General features: G+C 38.9%; 2 protein-coding genes and 1 long non-coding RNA gene across 4 annotated transcripts in view; all 3 read right to left on the bottom strand.

Moving 5' to 3' along the window:
* The window catches only part of grm2a (glutamate receptor, metabotropic 2a), a 32,759-nt gene extending 21,584 nt beyond the window's left edge, over positions 1-11,175 (bottom strand). For both annotated transcript variants that reach the window (XM_032514375.1, XM_032514374.1), the window contains exon 1: positions 10,259-11,175. The gene's annotated coding sequence lies outside the window, so the exon portion shown is untranslated. The remainder of the gene's footprint in view (positions 1-10,258) is intronic.
* Positions 1-21,899, bottom strand: part of LOC116688438 (uncharacterized) — a 466,907-nt gene that overhangs the window by 57,002 nt on the left and 388,006 nt on the right. The window lies entirely within an intron of this gene.
* tex264a (testis expressed 264, ER-phagy receptor a) overlaps positions 13,074-21,899 on the bottom strand; it is a 62,441-nt gene continuing 53,615 nt past the window's right edge. Inside the window, exons 3-4 of the mRNA XM_032514438.1 lie at positions 19,221-19,392; positions 13,074-14,630 (exon numbers count right to left, since the gene is read on the bottom strand). Of these exons, the coding sequence (XP_032370329.1) occupies positions 14,230-14,630; positions 19,221-19,392 (573 nt within the window). The 3' untranslated portion in view covers positions 13,074-14,229. The remainder of the gene's footprint in view (positions 14,631-19,220; positions 19,393-21,899) is intronic.

The following is a 21,899-nucleotide window of genomic DNA, read 5'->3' as shown; positions in this document are numbered from 1 at the left end:
AGTCTGTATGTCATGATTGTAAAATAAACTTTTAAATTTCGTTTATTTTGTTTTTCCCTTCTACTGTTTGATCTGTTATCTTTACCTTTAATGTTAAAATTATAGGGCGGTATAATAAAGAAAATAAGCTTTTTACTCAATACTATGCAGAACCACATTCCAATTTTATGTGACACTCCACGCTGATGGCATTTTGTTTTTATGTTTTTTCAACAGAAAAACACAATTTTTTTTTCAAGCCGGGTGTCAGCCCTCACAAATCTCAAGGTTAATTAGGCGATGCTGAGTGTGGGAGGTTTGGGCAAAGTAAAATTTTTGAGCTAGAAAATCTGTTCTATTCTTTTTAAAAGTCAAGTAGGCTGACCAGCAGAAATTAACTGTATTGATAAGAGATAATAACACCAGAACACAGAATTAATACTCAGTCTTTTTTTGTCTACAAACTTTTAAAATAACATTCATTTTCATTACAGGATTCAGAGCAGACCCCCATTTTTTTTCTTCCGGTTTTAATCCCCTCTCTCTTTCTCCTCTCTCTTTTCTCTTTTCTCCCCTGTTTTTCCTGGAAACTTGCCAGAATAGGGATGAAAAGAAAGGAAACCCGACCGGACAAGTGGCCCTCTGACCATGCATGTTCCCTTTGGGCCTGGGGAGAAGGGGGGAACCGCACTGTGAACTTCCAACTGATCTGACCCATGCAACTTTTTTTTTCTTCCCGCCTTTTTAAACAACTTAAGGGGGAAAAATAAATATGTACAAGCCTCGGTTTCAAAAAAATACGTGCTTAGATGTTGGGGGTTTAAAAATTTTATATTTATCCATTTGGTATTTTTTCTTCCCGCAGGGGGTTTTGAGAGAAAACAAAACTGCCCCAGAAGTGTAGGTGCAAAAACCTCATCTTTTAAAAATATAAGAAAAAAAATGTGAAATGCTACTATTTGTTGCCAAAAAAAAAGGAAAAAAATTTCCATTTGGCTTTTTTCCTTTGCTCCCTCCCCCAAAAAATTTAAAAAGTAAAGTTCATTTCTACAGCCCGCCCAAAACAATGGCAAATTACTGTTACTTCCCTCGTATACAAAGGCAACCACAGACAAGCGAAAAGGGGTACAATTTTTTACGACAAGAAGTTTTTAGTTTTGTGAGTGGGTTTTTTTGCTAATTTTTTCCTCTGTGAAACATCGCCACCGTCAAAATTGAGAAATAAATGCCCAAAAAGGCGAAAGAAAAAAAAATTGGCTTTTTAAATAAAATTCTGCTGAAACAAAATGGCAATAAAACACTGTCAAAGCACTTAAGCACACAGCCACAAGAGAGAATGGTGACAAAAGGACTTCTGGCTGACACTTCAGTCTCCTTCCCGAGCCTGCATTCCCACAGGAGACTGCCATCTCACCAGTAGACTCTATTTCTCTCTTATGTCCTTGTTCACTACATTCCAGTTTCCAACCTGTTATGACAGCATACATATTCCTTTTGAAAATCTTTAAATATAATAATGTAATTGCAAAGTTACATGCAGTAAATGCTGGTAATCTCCATATCTCCTCAATTTGCTACAAATTGTACAGTATAATAAAGTTTTTTGGGGTCCAAAATGATTCAGATTTAAGGTTGTTCTTACTTTAGATATCCCACTCAAAGCAATAGACATTTTGGGAAATACACTTAATTGAGAAGATTGATATCCCTTTTGTGTGTTTCTGAAACAGCTAGCTGGCTCTGCCCAAGGTAACCAAATCTGCTTAACAACACTTCTGAGGCTCACTGATTAACAATTATATCTTAATACAAAAAGACGTCCTAGAGTCCTGCTCGCAGCAAAGCGTGAAACCACAGCGTGTTGTTTTTACGCCTTGGTTGAATAAACAAAACAAAATACAATGAATGAGATATAAATATGTAGAGGTGCTGGTAGGCAGACTGTGTTCATTTTGAACAGAGTCCCCCTTGTTTCTAGTCTTTATGCTAAGCTAAGCAAACTAACTGCTCGCACTAGCTTCATATTTCCTGTACAGACCTGATAGTGCTAACAATCCTTCCATTTAACTCTGGGAAAGAAAGCAAGTAAGAGTATCTCCATAATTGTCAAACTATTCATTTAATAAATGCGTCAACTTTGTTTACCAGGCACAGGAATGGTTGTAATATTTTATGGCTGAAGGTTCTCTACACGATGTAAGATAGCTGGTTGTAAGTCATTTACTTAATCAATGTAATGCGTAAAATATTGTGTACATGTACAAATGACAGATGCTGTGAGCAATGTTTACACTTTCGATGTAATATCCCACCCAGAATGCTGTCTACACATTAACTTCAAAGAAAAACTGCTTCTCATTTTCCTTTCTCCTCCTATGCAGCTCTGTTTCTCCCTCTTCACCAGATGGCCTTTTTAATTCAAGAGCTTAAAGCCTGCCAGCCTCTTACACACTTTAAACCAGACTGTGTGAAGGAATGTGAGGAGTGGATGGGGGGGCGAAAAAATACAAAAAAGATAGCAGATGTGAGAAGACAGGAAAAAGAAAAAAAGAAGAGTGTGGGCATCAGTGAAAAGAGGGATAAGGGTGGGGTTTGAGAAAGATGCTATCCAGGCAAACTTTTATATGACACTCATTTGCCCCTGGAGGGGGGTGCAGTATTAATATGGTAATATCCACCCAGGCATTAGCAAGTGTTGAAGAGTGGAGGTCATGTGCAGCTCTGGGCCTGGATGAGCAGGTTGCAGATTCCCTGTGGAATGACTTGGAGGCTGGCGAAGAGGAAGCAAAGGTAATGGAAGTCAGGCTTCCCTAAAATCACATTTCCAGATGACAAAGAGAACGGTCCTGTGTGGGGGAAGACTTAAAAAGGTCTGCTAATGGGAAAGAAGACTCACACACGTACACAGATATTACTGAGCACAAACAATGTATGATCCTGGAAGCACCTGCGACAAACGAAAGTCTGTTATAGTTTGCAATTTTGATACTCCGTTGATTTTTTTCAATACATATTAAAGGATAGGGATGGTGATGTTCTGTGTTTTTTTAACTGTCAACAAACAGTATTCACTGCATATGCCAAAAAGAGTTATTGTCTCAGTGTTATAGAGGGTCATTGTTACCAAACTATTGTACATAATAATTTGTCCCTTTAACTAATTCCCAAGTTTTTAAAACAACCAATATCAAGTTTTCCTAACAACTAAGTCTTTCAACTAATTTCCAAGTTTTTTACCAAATAATATAAACTGGCAACTTGCAATTGTAGAAAGTCAGAACAATACAAGGTTTTGCGATGTTACACAAAAGTTCCTTGAACAAAAATATTGTTTTGTTGACACAGCATGAAATAACATATATTGCTAACATATGTAAAAATAAAAAAACAATCTTTCTTACAGTGATGTTGAAAATCTTTTTTGAGTTGACTCCATATACACTGTCCTGTTGCTGCAAATAGCCACAAAAGCACCAAAATGTGAATATATTAATTCAAGGCTTGAGATGTTCCCATGTGCACAATTTACTCGTGTTTGAATAATGTTAAATGTTTTTAATTGTTAAAAAAACATACAGTCCCCAGCTGTTTTATGGATTTCATTTAAAAGATTTGATAAACGTCAATGGGAATGAATGGGCTTGGAGCTGAGAATCACAGACAAGGCAGAGACGTCAGAAACAACACTGCCTTGTTGTATTAAGTACAACCGGTGATTAGAGAAAACCACACACACACACACACACACACACACGCACACGCACACGCACACACACACACACACACACTAGATTATCGCATTAGAGAGCTTGTCGGTACAACTTTTGAAACTTTTTTCCTGTTCTGTTTTGAACCCACCTCCCAACAGCAGTTGATTTAACCAGTCTCGTTTGAGATGAACTGCGCCTCGCCTGTAAAGAGGACGAGAGCAGGCGGCAGCAGCTGTGGGCGGCGACAACATTTTTGCCCTCAAGTTGGACAGTTTCCAGCCGTTTCCAGCAGCTTTCAGGCTGAACAGGAAGTGACAGAAACACTCTGGTCCGATTCCAAATTAATACAATGTTATCAGACCCATATATCAGCTTGTACACCGTCTACAGTTGTTTCTATTAAGACAGAGTAGCTGTCAAAATTCTTTGCATTTGATCTCTTGCTGATGTTAATAAACAGCAGACTGGGAGCGGCCCCTAGCTCACCCAGAGCGTTGATGGCTAAGGTTTCGAAACCAACCTCCGGCCCTTTGCTGCGGGTCATCCCTCATCTCTCTTCCCCTTTCCAGTCTATCCACTGTCACTATAATAAAGGGAAAAAAGCTCCAAAAAATAATCTTCAACAAACAAAAACAAATGAGCTGCAGATGGTATATGATCATTAATCTGAACAGATTAGACTCTCTAAACTATCAGCCACACAACATGTGGTTTGTACAGAATAAGCCTTTAAATCAGACAACTAGCAATTAAAATCCCTCCATTCAAAATCAATAAACTGTTTATACCGAAACGTCATCATGTTGAGTTAATTCTGAACCAATCAGCTGTTAAATCAGCTGAGAGGCCGGCACTTCCCAGCATGCTCTGGCTCCGCCTGGGTCTTGCAGTCGGTGAAAAACAACTGCGCTGCCTGCGTCTCAAACCTGCGGCCGCCTTGCTCTCATGAGATTATACCTTCCCTTCATGTGCATGACGTCAGAGCAAGTCGGGATCAAGCAAGGGGTTTTAATGCTACCAAGCACACACTCGCCGTTAGCATTCAGTTGACTGCCATTCATTTCTGCGCTACTTTGACAGCAAATAACTTTACATCTGAAGTGTTTAGTTGTCCATTGTTTATTTCTAAAGGAACACAACAATGTATAAAAGGCTCCATTATCTTGTATCTCACGTCATGGCTCCGTAGCAGAAGTTTTTGTAAAAATAGGCGATTGTGTCATGACCACGCGACTTACCGTTGCATAGTCAACAAATGATCGTATTGTCAGGAGAAGGTTGCAGAAAGTTTTGACTTCCATTAGCTGTGTGGGTTTAATTACTAATGTTAACTAGCATTTTAGTTAGCAGTAATTAGCCTGTGCCTATGTTATCTCCTTACATATACCTACGCTCTCCATCTCTGCAAGATTGGGAATGATTGAGATTTCTCTTGGCACAGCTACCAGACGACCTACAACTTTTAGACAGGTTGCTCACGTCACATCTACGTCGGCAAGCTTAGTTGGAGGCTGCGCAGTAACGCTCAGCACTCACCGGAAACACCACCAACCGGAATATTAGTACTTCTAATATCCTTCACTGGATTCTGCGCAGACCTGGCTCATCTCAAACAAGCCTTCTGGGCTTGGTGCGCATGTCTGTATGACGCATTTTTGAGATTTAGCAGGTGTTCACATGCACTCTTCTGCAACCTACAGTTACACAAAAACCCCTCAGTGTGTTGGTTTGCAGAGAAGTATACTTGTATAGTGTATAATCTATAATTTTCAGTTTTAAACAACTCTTTCCTGTCGATCACACACATTCTCACAGCTGTGTTCTATTGTTTGTAGACACAACTGGTAATTTCTGTTGTAGTTTCTTTAACATGGCTACGTAAAGCAATATCACAATTGGTGGGTTGTTACATTTTAAAAGACAGCATGATCTTTAGAATACAGGGACGGTAAGACATTTATAGGAAAACTAACATAGATTATCTCTGAACACTACAAGTATTGACTGGATCAGTTATATCCACTAAAGTTAAACCAGCAAAACAATTAAATGTCTCCCTAAAATAAAACTGCTTATCTTTTCTGACAAGGTCATTTATACAAGTAGCAATTAAAAAGTGAGACGGTCCTTAGAGTTTGAATATTGGCAAAGGAAATTTCACTGCATTTGAGACGCCACAATTAAGAAGACATGGATCAATTCGGTGGCTTGAAGGGTTTACTGTCACACATTAAGTTGAGACAGTCAGTAAATGAAAAGCAAACCTCAGAATTCAGTTCCTGACTTTCATATAATCCACCTCATTCATCATAGTTATGCTTCTGTTTACCTGCCCCTCATCCATCTCCTCCTCTCCCTCCACCTGTAAATGGGGGATTCCTTGCATGTGTTCACCGGTCGCTTCTCCTCCCAAGAGTCCCATTCTGTCTCTCATCAAACATTCATCCTCTCTCTTTGTCTCTCAGAGATCATTACTGCCAGGTCTATAATTGGCCAGAACACAGCGATGGATGTATGGTGTTTTCTTTCTGAGGTTTTTGTTGTGTCTTTGCATTATTCATTGTCACATCACCACACTGTAAAAAAAAAAAGGGGGGGGGGGGGGGTCATTAGAAGTGCTGTTGCAGGACTGAGAATAACTTGTGAGGGAATTAAAGTTAAAGTTATCGAGATGAGAGCTGTGAGAGATGTTTTGAAACCGCATCATTTATCTAGCTAAAAAAACAAACATCCAAGAGACAAATTGTTTTTAAATAGATGCTTTAATTTCTCTTAAAGTAGTTCTTGCCTATGCAAAATGAACGTTTGATTGCAGTTTGACTGGGTAGTGATGTGTTTGGAGGATTACCACCATACAAAATCACAAAAATGTATTTCCACCCTGTATGTCAGAGTGTCTTTGTGTATCAGTCCTTTTTTTCTTCTGATTTTATCTCATTTTTATTCAGCTATCTATTAACACTGGAAAATAATTGGACCCAACATTTGATTGAGCGGCTCTTGCAAACAAAAACTATGCATATATTCTTTGAAGCCCCAGGAAATCCAAAGTGTTTCTTTGAAACATTAAATACGAGGTTAACACTTTTGTTGTGGTTTTGTTGTTGTTTTGTTTTATTTTAATTTATTTACCTTACTACCTTTCATAGTCTTTTTTCCTATGTGCCTGGACTGTTTGGTGTATGCACAAATGACAAATAAATAAATAAATAAATATATAAAATCTGGAATCTTGAATCAGTGGGTGTAGTGTCATCCGTGTGAACCATTTTCAACAAAATAATGATGTGCCTAAACAGTCTATATCAGCCAACCAACAATATCAACCATTGCAAGATTACAAGAAACCCACTGCAATAATCACTTATGACCAGAACCATTATAAAAAATGAGGAGCTTGAAAAGTAACACCTTAATGCAGTGGTTTCCATAACATCTGGACCACTAAGGGGGTCACAAGATACATCTAGTGGGTTACAAGAGGACTCCCAATATAGAAATTATGAGAAGAAACTAACTTCTGATACACATTATTTTACTTTTTTTTCTTAATCTTTGCTTCTTTCAGTCCCCTAAAGTTTATTAAAAATTGTATTATTGGGGAAAATCCCTCTAATTGAGCTTCTTGAAATGTATAGCCAACCTGTGACAAGGGACTGAGACTTTGCTTTATCTTAAGGCATCACAAGCAAAAAATATTTGGCAACTGCTGCATTCATTCATCCATGTTAGGTCTCAAAACAGTCACAGCTGATTATCTTCTAACAGTTGGAATCCTTTCATCAACAGCAAATCAGCTGCCGTTGCGTTTGAGGGTTCAAGACACTTGAACAGTACACGAGAAGTAAAGAGAACTTGAGCTCCACTGACTTTCTGAGTTTCATCAAGCAACTGCCCGAAGGATAGGGAAACTACAGGATATTTGACAACATTTGATAGAATATCTAAAATTAATGGCAAATTCCTCTGAACAGAGACTTGTTTTAAACATGGACATTAGTTAGTTAGTTAGTTGGACAGAGGTGGAAAGTTGAAACCACACATCTGTGGTTAATCCACGGATATTAAAATGCTCTGTTCATTGTCCTGAGTAATTTTGATTAACAACTCCTTCGAGTGCCACTAATCCTGTTAGTATTACTGAAGTCAGTAGGAAATCAACTACAGTTCATTGTCACAGTTGAAATTATTGATGCAGCTGACCCAGGACTTGCCTGGGAACCTCACACACACACACTCACAAAGAATGCAAAAGGGTAATGAGTCAGTTGAGTCATGTGAGTCATTTGCAGCAGTTAATTTTAATCTGAGTCATATCCACATCATTAATTATTTGGAAGTGTCTGCTTTCATTTGAGTAGGCTAAGTCCATACTATATCACTTGAGTTGGAATCCAGTGAAGGTGTAGTGTTATTTTCAGTTTAATGTGTGGTTTCTCAATGATTTTATCGGGACTACATCATCAGTGACTGTTACTGAGAGCGGACTTAAAAATACATCCTTAAAACATATACACTGAATATATTTCCATTGATTCTGTCAATCTAAAATTATAGACAGGATTCTTTTTCTATTGTTTTCTGTAATTTCTTATCTTTCATTGTCACTTTTCCTTAGTCTTTCACATAACAGACACACACACCTGTGTCAAATTAACACAAGTTCAGATGTACTATCAGCTAACAGAATACAAATCAGTACATAAATACCTACATTTAGAGTGGTGCAGAGGGACATTAAATATTTAATTTAACAGATGTTACGGGCATCAGGTGTATAGTATAGCCCAGGCTTAATGTGATATAATACTGGCAGACATCCAACTTCAAACTGATGTACCTCACCTGCGTGTGTGTGTGTGTGTGTGTGTGTGTGTGACCATATGGAAAAGTAAGCTATTAAGCCGTTCCTTTTTGATAGAACGGGAGTGATTTATCCAACACATTCACACTGTAATTTAATCACTGGTACTAGCTGGTAGCTAATACAACCCACATTGTGCCCCTTAAAAAAGCTTGGCATGCTGTAATTACAGACTTGCAATGCCTGTACTAGAAAGATCCGGGCATTCAAGTTAAGCTGCTAGTGAACATATCTCAGAAACAGCCTTTCCTGCTTTGATTTCTCATTGCAGACAATGAGTCGTTTGCGTATCGTTTGTTCCAAAAACATGCTGCTATTCAGCTCTGCACATCCAGCACCCAAAGTAATTAACAGGGGCCGCGGCGCCCTAATGTTACACTGGCAGTGGGCTCCCTTTGCATCAAGTCAAAAGTAACAGGTGAGGCAGACTGCAGTCAGGACTGAGGTGCGGAGGGAGCACTGGTCAGACAGCGTCAGCTCCTCCTGCTCCTTTTTTTGTTTCTGGATTCAGATGATGGCAGTGGAGCATGTTCTTCTTCAGTCAGCCATGACCTGAATAATTTACTGTAATCAACATCGTCAGCTGTGAGCGCTGGGCTCACACATCATTTCAGTTTCTCAGTCGTATAGAAGGAGGATTCACAGGACTAATATGCTTAATTTTATTATGTAAAAAAAAAAATCATATACTAATGGTCAATTAAACACTTTTTTCTGTATGAATCTGCGTGGATGAACTGATTGCACTGCACCCAGGGGGTTTCTATTGTGTTATATCTGCTGAACATGCAGCTCAGATGCCCCAGGGATTGGAGGAAGCATCCACATAGCCTACATTTTTCTTCCCTTAATGACATTATTCAGCCTTCAAAACAAAGCCTCGAAACATTTGCGCCATGGGGTATTCATTTATATTACCAGTATGTTTAGAAATGTATTTTAAACCATTGATGATCGAAGAATTACACAGACTAACCCATCTATAGCAGCACATGCTAATTTGATGTTAATCAGCAAGGGTGGTTCTAGCAATTTGGATTGTTTTATTCCGAGATGAAAAAAAGACAATAATGCTAGGTTATTATACATTTTCTGAGCAAAATCAAACTATTAAGACAGGTCTCTGAAAATAGAAACCAAACGAAAAGATGAACCGTGTTCGGGGAGATCATCTTCTTCTCGCCAGCACCCCGTGGCACACAAACTGATTCTCAAGTTTTTGACTTTCAAATCGACTTTCTCGGTAATGTTTCGCACTTTTTTGTATCATACACAGTGATCAGAGATATGGAGGTTGTTGTGTGCTGCAGCGCATGTTTAGTAGTTTGTTAGCAGCCTGCACAGGTGGAGGGTTGTGCAACGAGTAGACATGGCTGTAGCCAGAGACGGAGTGGTAGACAAAAATGACGTAAAATGTGCGCATTATACGGTAAACAAATCGCATATAGTGTCAATAAAAACAATAATAATGCCAGAAATTAGGCACTGAATTATTCCTCCATTCCATACGTCTTTAGATTACATTATTACTTTAAGGATGTGAACTACATAGATAAAAGGTGAGGTCAACTCAACAAATTCAAAAATGAATACACCTGCTTTCATTCTCTACAAACCAGCTCGTAGAAGTTCACAAAAAAAAGCACCTTCAGGCATCCGATGCACAGATCGGTTGAAACAAATAGGCAACACACACATCTCTTACCTGTGCAGGGTTCCTCAGTTTCCAGCGCTGCCGTGCGATGAATGGATCGTGCAAACTTAACGCATATCCTTTGCAATACTGTTGAGGGATTTGCACGACAGTGGAGCTGGATGAATGAATGAATGCATGAATGAATGAATGAAGGAGGAGAGTGTGCCGCTGCCTGAAGTTTGAACCGGGTGTAGCTAAGCTGCGTGCCAGGAGCTGTCCTTGGTGCTGGAAGAAAACAAAACAACCACAAACCACAACGACGAGTTGTGATCCCGATGGTTCACAAGTCACCTTTCCTAAACAGATGCAACTGTCAATACTTCATTGTTCTGATGGAAAGAAATGGACGTTTTATTTTCTTCAGCATCAACTATGAAATTAAAAGACAAATCTAGAAAAAATGCGATGTTTAGGATGCCAGATTAAGGGGTTTAGCGCTCAAGAGAACTGGCAATCGGACATAAAGTCTAAATTCTACCAGTTACTCCTGAAGGCTACGCAAAATCCTAAGTATTAGCAACAACAATTTCAAAAATGATGTTGTTGCAGATGAGTCACCAACCCGGGAGAGCTTAAACTTTCAGAAGGTCTGGACACCTGAACCAAGCCGTTGCTCCACACATAAACCGTCCTGGAGATAGTCTCTCTCCTCGCAAATAAACAATGTTTTCTTAAGTTGCTTCGTTCTAGTTTGTAACGTGTTGGATCGGATGCGGAGAAGAGTCTCTCCCTATTTGTTCAAGAGATCACGAGGGGGGAACCGCAGGCTATAGCCTATTAAAATAAGATATTGGAGATGCTTATCTTTAGCGGTGGAAATTATTTGGATCCGCAACAGTTGTGACACGGCACGAGTGTGAGTCAGTCCCAGATGGCACAGCGATGCGCGCAGGGGGACACCGCTTTGAAAGGGCGAGCTGCGAACATTTCCTTTACTTCGCAAGAAACGCTTCAACACGTAAATTCCAACATCCCCCTCGTCCCATCCTATTCCACTGCAATGTATGATTAATAATAACATCATGGGAAGCGCATAATTCTCCGCGCCCGTCAAGCTGCATGACGCCCCTGTGGGCTTCACATTAATTAATAGTTGTTGACCAGTGTGTCATCGCAATCATACTTCCAGTCGGATTTCATTTTGCTTTGGGCAAAGGTTGTGCTGGCAGGATTTAAACTAAAAGTGCCAGACATGGGTGAGGGATCTGTCCTGATTGATCACACCTCTGTAGCAGTACGCTACCAATCTCATAGCAAACACAACCCAACACACGCACAGCCAGACTGTTAAGGTCAGATATTTTAACCTTGATATATCCCATAATTCTGAGAATGTACAATTTTGGCGAAATTGAGTACTTTTTTCTAGAATTGATTCTTAGGTGGCAATGAAAGATTGTCAATGTCTATAAAAGCATGCAGAAAAAACAATCCAACTAAGAACAATGAACAAGTAAAGTTAATACTTAATAAGGTACAAAACCAAGAAGTTCAATACACTTAGATCTCAGAGTTTACTGATACTGGAGGATAACACCGCCACTTTCAAAACTTCTTTTGGTTTGTCACCTACAATAATCATATGGCATTATTGGGTTGTGTTCTTTTCTGCAGAATAGTCTACCATAGCCAGACTAATATTGAATGTTTGAGGAACATACAGAAGTTTGACTTAATGATAAGATACAGCGAGGTAAAAGTTGGCAGCACGAAACAGGTGATAAATAAAATTTGTTTTCTGATGGACACTGTTTCTAAAAGGACCTGAAACATATAATTTGATACCGTATACATTACGTGATTTGTTTTTTTGTGTAATAAGCCAATATCTGCCATTACATTAACCTGAGCAGGAGCAAAAATGGCATTTTCTCTCTCTGGTTGATGATATTAATCAGTAAAATTACTGTGCCTACTCTGGTGTTAGATTTGGATGAAAACAGTTGTACTTATAGGTCACAATGCTCATTAAGGACCACTGGCTAAAGAACACTTGTGTCCATCAAACATTAATAGTCTGTTGGAGCCTATTCTTCCTCTTCTGCAGTACTCACAGCTGATTTAATAAACTGACACAAATGCCATACCACTCATTCAAATGCTGGTCACATTAACACAGCTCCTGCTAAGGTGACAGGATTCGGATACAATAGGATTATGTAATATTCTTTTAAGAGTGCTTGTGCTTCTCAAAAGGCACCCACCTTTGTGTTGTTTTGTGCACACTGATTAAAAATGCCAAGTGTTGGGCGCCCTGGTAGCTGACGTAGTTGAGCTTGCGCCCCATGTACAAAGGCTCGGTCCTTGCTGCAGCGGCCCAGGTTTGAGTCTGACCAGTAGCCCTTTGCTGCATGTTGTCCCCTCTTTCTACCCCCTTTCCTGTCTTTGTCTGTACTATAAAGGCCCAAGAAATAATCAAAAAACAACAACAGACACAAACAAAAATGCCAAGTTTGCCTGTGGGGAAATTGCTCCCTCAAAAAAAAATAATCTTAAAACAGTTTTGATTCACTTCTCAACTTGCCACTGAAACATACATTCCACCATTATTGGCTCCTTCTTAAATGTTTCTCTTTTATTATATCTGTTGCTTTGATTTAGCTTTTGAATTCAATGTCTTTGCTTTTCCAAAAGAAGCAGCGGCAAAAGGCAGTCATTAAAATTGGAAACCAAGAAAGCATTTAAGAAAGAGCTTAGAAACTTATCAACCGCTAACTTCTTAACAACGGGTCCCACTGCCATCGACACTTTGTAACATCTCTCGGTCTCTGTTGGGATACAGACAAATAAAAATGGAAAAGAATTGTCCTCAAGAGTAGAGCAGTAATGATGTGGCTTTGTATTAAAACTTACAGATGGAGGTTATTTTTAAAAGATGACTGTATAGGTTATAGAATTGTTTTGTAAAGCAAAATCTATACACAACTGATTCCTGTCAACTTAACTTTTTTCATTGGAAAATTTTATTACACACAGAAAGACACATCCACGGTAATGTGCTGAAAATTTCTTCCAATCTCTCACAGCACCAACAATTTCAGCCTACGGACACATCACAACTAGTCTCTGGAAGAGTGAATTTTGGCTACAAACAGAACTGTAGACTGGTTCAACACACCAACTATAGAAGAGAATATAACGTTAAAATCTAAAGCAGTTATCCGAGCAACAGGATGACAATAAAATGTTCCGTACAGTATCCAAGGGGAAAAGTTTGCATCTTTGAATTGCATTTTACTGTAAATCCTAGTCCTGGTGACTTGGAGGCTTTGGTGATGTTACTGGTGTTAATAAAAGTTCTTTCTGCCTCAGACTTCCGAATTTTCCCCTGTGTGAGAGATATTCTTCAAATAAAAAAAAAACAAGAAAATAAAAAAACAAAACACACTGTCAACATTTTTACGGCATTAGGTCCTGCCCATTTTCACCCTATTGTTACTGTATGTCAAGATACCAAAGTCGGGTAATGCACACCAACACATTACAGACAAATCCTCAAGACATGACTCTGGAAGTGGGGTACAATATCAACTGTTACACATGGGCAAAAAGATGCTGTATGATGATCCAGGATAGCTGGCGTCAATGTCCTTCCTCTGTTGCTAATCTTAAACTGAAGTGTCACAAGGAATGGTGGGGATTCACACAGGATTACAGTTTGAAATGAAATATATAGTTGAACAAATCTCTCCTATTATCTGCCACACACTATGTGATGAGAAAATTAGGTTTACTCAAGAAGACTTAACCAAATGAACTGTCTGCTGTATCCTGACAGAGTGTAAATATAGGATCAGTAATTATAAAAATAAAATAAAAATGAGATTACAGTATAACAAATAGTACAGGCTTCAAAAAAAGAGAATTAGAAAGCGCAGAAATACGGCATGTTGGTCACGGCATAAACAGCTTTAGCTCCACCAACAAGATTACATGACAGATAACCAGCGACAACTGAGAAACTCTCTAGCATGCCAGGGTTACATGGCCTCATCTCTTTTCTCTTCAGCATCCTCCCTACTCTTCTCGATCCCCGAGGCTTCCTTCTTCTCAGCCACCAGTTCAACTGCTTCTCTTGCTCCATCTTCACCCTCAGGGACCTCTGCCTCTTCTCCATCACCTTTCTCTTCCCTCTCTTCTCCTGCCTCCTGCTCCTCCTGATCCATGTCAAGCTCCTCAAAGGACGAGCCGCTGCCCATCGACTCGTTCGAGCCCCTCTCGCTGTTGTCCCTGTGCTTAATGTCTTCATTTGCATCCATTACGTCCCTCAGAGGGAGGGAAGATGCCAGGGAGGCGGCTGTGGAAGCAGCCAGGGATGTCTCTCTGCTGTCCCAGGGTACGCCACCGCTCACTGAACTCACATCACTGTGGGAGTCTGCACCTGCACCAACACAGGAAAGAGGCACGGATAAAAAAGACTTTGTGAGTTAGCAAAAGAACAAACTAGTATGATTAGGGTGGCAGTAACTCAGTCAGTAGGGAGTTGGGTTGGGAACCAGAGGGTCACATATTTTAATCCCCGTACGGACCAAAGTATGGTGGTGGGCTGGTTTCACTTGAAATTCACCAGATCTGTATGTTTAACTTACTTTACTATAATGAAACCAACACAACTTCCTGATGAGCCTGGTTAATAAGCTCACCAGGTGAGTTCATTGGACCCAGATTGTTACTGTTAAAGAAAGAAAAGATGTAAACTCAAAGACGAGTCATAGCCATGTTAGCAACATTACATGCATCTTATATTGTTATGCATCTTATATACTTATATTATACATCTGTATTGTGCTGCAGTACATCCAACTATAGCTCTTCGGGAAAGGAATGTTCTAGCTGCTGACGTCTGCAGCATATACCACATATCTGAAATCATCATGAACAAGTCCATTAGCTTAATTAATGGAGATTTCCTCACCCACATAATCAGCTTGCTAATGCTTTTAGCCTAAACCTGATTGTTATTGGCCTTTGATCTATGATTCTACTACTGAATAGTTATTCATTATCTCGTACTTGTTATTTTTAGGTGTTTGTGTCTAAGTGCATCAGATGCTGTAATGTTGTGATCAACACTGCAAAGCTTCCTACTCACCAACACCAGATCAATCCCACACAAAATTGATGAGCTAAAAATACACTGCTACGTTATGATTTTTACAAAAGCCTGGCTGAACACACACCACTGACAGCAGCTAGCAGCTAACAGCTAACAGCTGGCAGCGATTAGGGCAAGTTACCCACAGGCAAGATTGAGACAGGGTTGACGTAAAACAATGTTTGAGTTGAAAACGCATCTTGTTCATGTTGTACAGACATATTAATTGCATTTTGTGTCTGTTAAGAGGCACAAAGACACTCTAAAACTTTCCCCAATAACTGCTGTGTTAACTCAGTGGAAGCTTGTACACGTAGCTGCAGCTACTCAGTGTTGCCTGCACCGATTCAGGTCAGGTTTTTTTCAGTCGAAAGTAATCGCATATTTAGAGCAATCACGATTAACATAAAAATTGCCCGGAATTCTCCTTTAAGGTTTGTATAAAGAAGGTCAAAGATAGAAAACTAACTCAGCTGAGGCCTTTGTTGCTTATACTGCCTAAAATTACAAATTATAATAGGACTCAAGACAAATTTTGGGTTAAAATGTTTTCCAATTTATGACTATGGTTTTGACAATTTTACCCCTCCTGTTCTTGTGCAATATACTGATACTTTGAAGTGACTATATCTTATTTGGTTTAAAATGAACAGCCTTAATATAAAATATCTTCCACAAATAAAATCTGGCTAGAGTTGACTTGACTATCCCACAGGACACTAAAACACTATTGACCGAGCTATTTTCCTGCTGCTTTTACTCGTCAAATAAATCTCATCCACACATTAGAGTGTGTTTGCACTAAATGTGTCATCTGGAACCTGAATACAATAAACAAGGAGACTCCAAGTTCCTCGCTAAGGTCAGTCTTTCCTTTTCATTCAGTCAAATCTTAACATCACTCAACAATCTAATTATCACATCCAGCAGATCTGAACTTGTCTGCAGTGAAGAATATCATACATGGGAACAAATTCCATTTAGGTTATTTATAACATCTATTAATGGGCCTGTTGATTAGCCAACAGGTCCAAACAAAACGTCTGGGAATGGTCCTTTGTGAAACATGTGAATATGATGTGACTGAGTTGTATTGCTTTAAAAGTGATCGTATGTTTCATGTACTTCTTGCAGTAAAAGGATATTTCCATAGACAAATTTTACAATACAACTAATTTTACAGGAAATAATGAGACTATTTAGGGTAAGTGGTGGACAGTCCCCCAAGGAAGAGCCTCAACAAACTGGAAAACTTTCACCCCCCTCTACAGCTGCAAGCAAGTCCTGAAATTGGTACCCTGGTTTAAGCCAGCTGTGCCTCTGAAAGTCTTTTAGATAACATTTGCCTAAATTAGTTGCTAAATTGGGCCCACTGGGATTATTAGCAGAGAATCGAGGTCTTGTTCTACCAACTGTTTGGAACAGAGGAGAGTATTTAAAGAAGGCAATTAGACACTGATAGGGCTAAGGCATGCTGAGAGTTTGGAGAATCAGAGTCTAAGTAGATGGTGAGAAAAGTGCGACAGTAAAATGCATAAACAGAAGTTGGTGATACACTAGATGGTTCTTTTTGTTTACAAATTACAGCTGGGAGGAAGTAGAATTTAGGGCTACTCATAAAATTATACACATTTTGTAAATATGCACATGTATCGTTGCACATGTATGTCATAGAAAACTGTGTTTCTCAGATATGTGTTTCCATCCAAATTCACACCAAATTCCCAGAAAATATACAAAAGAAAATGCTAATGAATGCATGTTTCCATCCACTACTGTTATGTTAATATTAAGAGTTGGGCGCATTAAGATTAGCAGTTGGTGGCACTAATGCTCCAGTCTGATGCCATGAAATCATTGCAGAAGAAGAGGGCACTTTGAAATATGTAATCAAAAGAGCACCATTCAAGCCTCAAACAAACAAAAACAAAGTGAAAAACATGATGGAAATATGGCTTTTAGGTTTGTTTCATGTATTACTTTGAGGAAGGTTACAGTCTCCCCATTGTACCGCCCAGATCTAATGTTCCAGCATATTCTTTGTACAGTGGAGACGAAGATTCATGTCACATGTCATAATTTATTCCATTTCAATTGCAATTCATTGCTTTTTGCTTTCATTGATACGTCAAATTGTCAAAATTGTGGTTTTCAAAAGGTGGATGGAAAAACACTTTATGTCCCTCCTTAATCAAGAGGGTTAGGGCTTGTTGCATCACATTTAACATCGAAACATAGCCACATCTGATGGTAAGTGATACCTACTACAATTCTCAAACAATTTAATAGAGCATAGTTACCTAATGGTGTGTAATTATACAGTGCTTACAAAAAAATAAATAAAAGCCTTGTCTCAAATGATTAACTCAAATGATTAACAATCTTCTCACAGCACAAACAGTGGCTGCTGTGATCCCCAGATTAGCATAACTATGTTTTCATTTTGTTTTGGTGTTTCCGTGCTGTCAGGGTGCTCTGTGATGGTAGAAGTAGGACAAATGTTTGGGCACAGGCAGAGTTCATGGTCAAGAAGGTCTATAAAGTGGACAGTGGAGTTGAGGGATGAAAAGTCAAAGGCAATCTCCCAGGTGCTGGAGCAGGATTTCCACAGCTGGCTTGTCAGACAAAGCTTAGCTCCACTGATTGATCTGTCTCTCATTAAGAAAGCATGCACACGCACAAAACTTCTTACTGTGGCATATTGAGCCTTAAGACTTATGTAATAAACCAACAGCCATGATGTAGGAACACAACACACAAATAGGCAAGCCATTCATATTCCCTCACACCTGCCTTCTTCTTGATGTTTAACATATAATATCTAAGATGACTGTGAAAATGTTAAAAACGCACGCTCTTAACAAAAAGAGTTTCTTCAGTTGGAAAAAAATCTGATTTCCTACAACATACAGTACAGCTGTTTAAAGTATACATATATAAAAAAAAACATTTAAAATTATAAAGACAAATTGCTTCACTTCTTGTATTATTTCATTTGTGTGTGTGTGTGTGTGTGTGTGTGTGTGTGTGTGTGTGTGTGTGTGTGTGTGTGTGTGTGTGTGTGTGTGTGTGTGTGTGTGTGTGTGGCCATGATCAAAACGTCTCAGTCTGGTGATGCTGACTAACTAATTTAAAGTTGTACAGTAAATAGCTCTGACTCTCAGTTCAACAGAGTGCCAGTTGCACCACAGCTGACCATTGTGCTGTTAAGGTCTGAAGTTAGGTTTTACATTTCTCAGGCAAAGCCACTCTGCTTTGATGGCAACCCCAATCTAAACATGCCAAAGACCTGTGAACATGTGCAGATCATGTAAGACCTTCTTCCTGATACACCTTTCACATTGTAACTGTTTTTACAAGGTATGTAACATGATCTAAGCCCAACTGGTAGACAGCACCTGATGTAAATCAGGCAACCTCCACCCACTCTGCCCCAGCAAAGCAACACCATTTTCTTTGTCTAGTGATTTGTACAATGACCAAGTCGATACTGCCATGGGTCCAGCCTACAGGTCCAGCAAGTTTGAAAGAGTGATAGCGACAGAGTAAAAATTGCACATGAAGACACATACTTGTAGTGACAGAACAATTACAGAGTCTCATACAATATATCACATAGTCCTCAGTGATCAAGGGCAGGAGGAGAGTCAGTTTGGTGTTGGACAAAATGAAAGTTTACTCTATGTTTTCTCACCTATAAAATATCCCTCTATGTTTGCTTCTAACTGTCACAAGCTACAGTCTCAATAGAGCAGAACACAATTGCCATTTGAAGTTTGGGTTAGATTTCTGGCTAACGCTGTCAATTATTTCCTAGTAAGGGCTCAACAGTAACAACAGTGTTTGGTTGGAATGAACAAAAATGCACAACTGTACCTGTAATGTCAGTTCCTCTGTCCTCATCAGAGTCCTCTTCTTTAACATCTGTTTTAACCTCCTCCTTCATCTCTGGAACAAAGAAGTCTGTCTGGCGAGACAGTGGAACCATATAGTTGATGACATCTGAGCTACATATCTCAATGGTTGGGAATGCACACAGCTTCCTCTCCTGTGGAAGAAAAAAAGACAGTGGACAGTTAGATGTATAACATAAGGCATTGTTACCCTGTTTGTACTTTATAGTTCTGCACCAAAAAAACAAAATGAAATGAAGCCTGAATATCAGCTGAATTTGGCACAACACAAATTGACTAACTTTCACAGGTTTTAGGGAGATGTTAACCTTTATAATTACATTGTGCTGGGATTGGAAAGAAAGAGTGGAGCATGTAAATTATTCTAAACTGAGAGTAGCAGTCAGTTATACCAAAGAACAGATCAGACTGGAGATTTAGGTGGAAATTTGTGCCTGTCGTTCTGCTTGATTAACTGCTTCATGGTCACACAATAACATTTGGCTTGAGAAAATATGGACAACATAGATCAAAAGTAATGGTTTTAGAAGCGTAGAATACCTTAGAGGATCCAGAAAATCAGAGATATGTAGCTTTAAAATGTCTTCACTTTGCTGACATAAAACTTTGGCACATTAATATAAATATGCCCACCCATGTTAGTCCATTAATGTTGCATTGCCATATAAAACTATGTGTCTACATTTGCACCCTCCTGTGGTGTGTGTAGAAAATGTAAAGTTTATAAATATTATACTATATTTTCTCTAAAGAGGGCATTAGCATTGCATAATTTTACTTCATGCTTTCATATGGTTCTCAGGGGATTGCAGAGACGTGAGAGTGCAGCACGAAGGAGACCTGGGTGAGCTGCAAAGACCAACCTCAGCTATGATCGGTTGCTAAGTGACACATGAATGGTTTAGTATGAGATACCAAGTAGGAATACATGACCAAAAAGGCTTGACAGTTTATTAACCTTAAGAAGTGCAAGTCCTGCAAAAATCTAATTGATAAACAGTTTGCACAGCTTTACTTGTATTTTACTCAGGCCACACAACAAAACTTTGCACTCTCTTCAACATAAATTTTCTTTCATTAATGAAGAACCAATCTCTTTTTTTAGCTACAGTTGTGGAAGACTTATTCAGATCCTATATTTTAGAAAATGTAACAATAACACAAAATGTTTACATCTGATTATTATCCCCAATGCAATATTAGTGTAAGCAGTGTTTAACAGTTGTAGTTGGTCATGGTGAAGTTACTTTATATACTTTTTATAATTTAAAAGGTCTTACATTGTAAATAGTGAGATTTCCATGTCTTTTTTTAAATTACAAAGCAGGTTCTATTACAATAGTTTGAAAGTATCAAAACATCTACAGAGAATGCACGCAGCCTGTATTAAAAAATGGTTGCCTTAAACAAGCCATCAGGACTTCTGTATGGTTGTGATATCAACACTCACACACAACAACACACACACACACACACACACACACACACACACACAACACACACACACACACACACACACACACACACACACACACACACACACACACACACACACACACACACACACACACACACACACACACACACACACCACACACACACACCACACACACACACACACACACATATATAATAAAAATGTATGAGAAAGATAATGTGTTTTTGAACATTAAATCATATTAAACACATGTGTAAGTAAAAACTAAAATACAAGAAGGCACCTAAAAATTAGCATAATATAAGACCTTTAAAATAAACCAGTGCACAATATTTCAAGTAAAGTACTTACGTAAATGTACTAAGTTGAATAACATCATATTTTTCTACAAACTGTATTTGTTTTTGATCATAACATTATCTTTACAAGAAAAGTTTCAAACTTAATTCTTCATTTGAACCTCTCTCAGGCCTAAAGTGACTTTAATAGACACTGTACACTGTACATATTTTCTAAGTGAAAAGACCGAAGGTTTCACTTCCATAAAGTTTATTTTGGATGTCTTTTTCATTAAATAGTATTTTAGTGCTCCACTTCTCTTTGTTTGGGATCTCTTGTGGATTTTTCTACATATATTTTGCACATGAACATGTTAACAGATAGATCACACCCAAAACGCAATATAAACTCCCTTTATTGACATTTTTATAATCATGCTGGTCTGCCGCTCCCTGCGTGAACATTCTCAGAATTTCATAAATGCCTTGTCTCAAAATTGAATTGAAGGTATAGACTGGCAATGTTGCCATGGTTATGCAACAAAGAGGGATATTCTGGTCTATTCCGAGAGCAAAAAAACATTTTGGATGGTTTTACACCAGTCACCGGACACATTTTCCTTTGGGTCATGATGATCTAGGCAGAGTGATTGGTTTTAATCTAATTCTCAGCAAAATAAGACCATAGAAGCTGGTATGAATCACCTGGCTGCTACACACAAGAGCTTCAGCCCCAGGGCTGCCTATGCAAATGAGTACCCATCTCCTTGAACCTGCTGATAATGAGCAGTGAAATCTAGACAAAGACAGTTCACTATAATGCACACACACACACACAAACACACACACACACACACACACACAACACACACACACACACACACACACACAACACCACAACACACACACACCCACCACACACAAC

The sequence above is a fragment of the Etheostoma spectabile genome, chromosome 4 (genome assembly GCF_008692095.1).
Source record: "Etheostoma spectabile isolate EspeVRDwgs_2016 chromosome 4, UIUC_Espe_1.0, whole genome shotgun sequence".
Lineage (NCBI taxonomy): Eukaryota > Metazoa > Chordata > Actinopteri > Perciformes > Percidae > Etheostoma > Etheostoma spectabile.
This window is presented reverse-complemented; position numbering and strand designations above follow the sequence as displayed.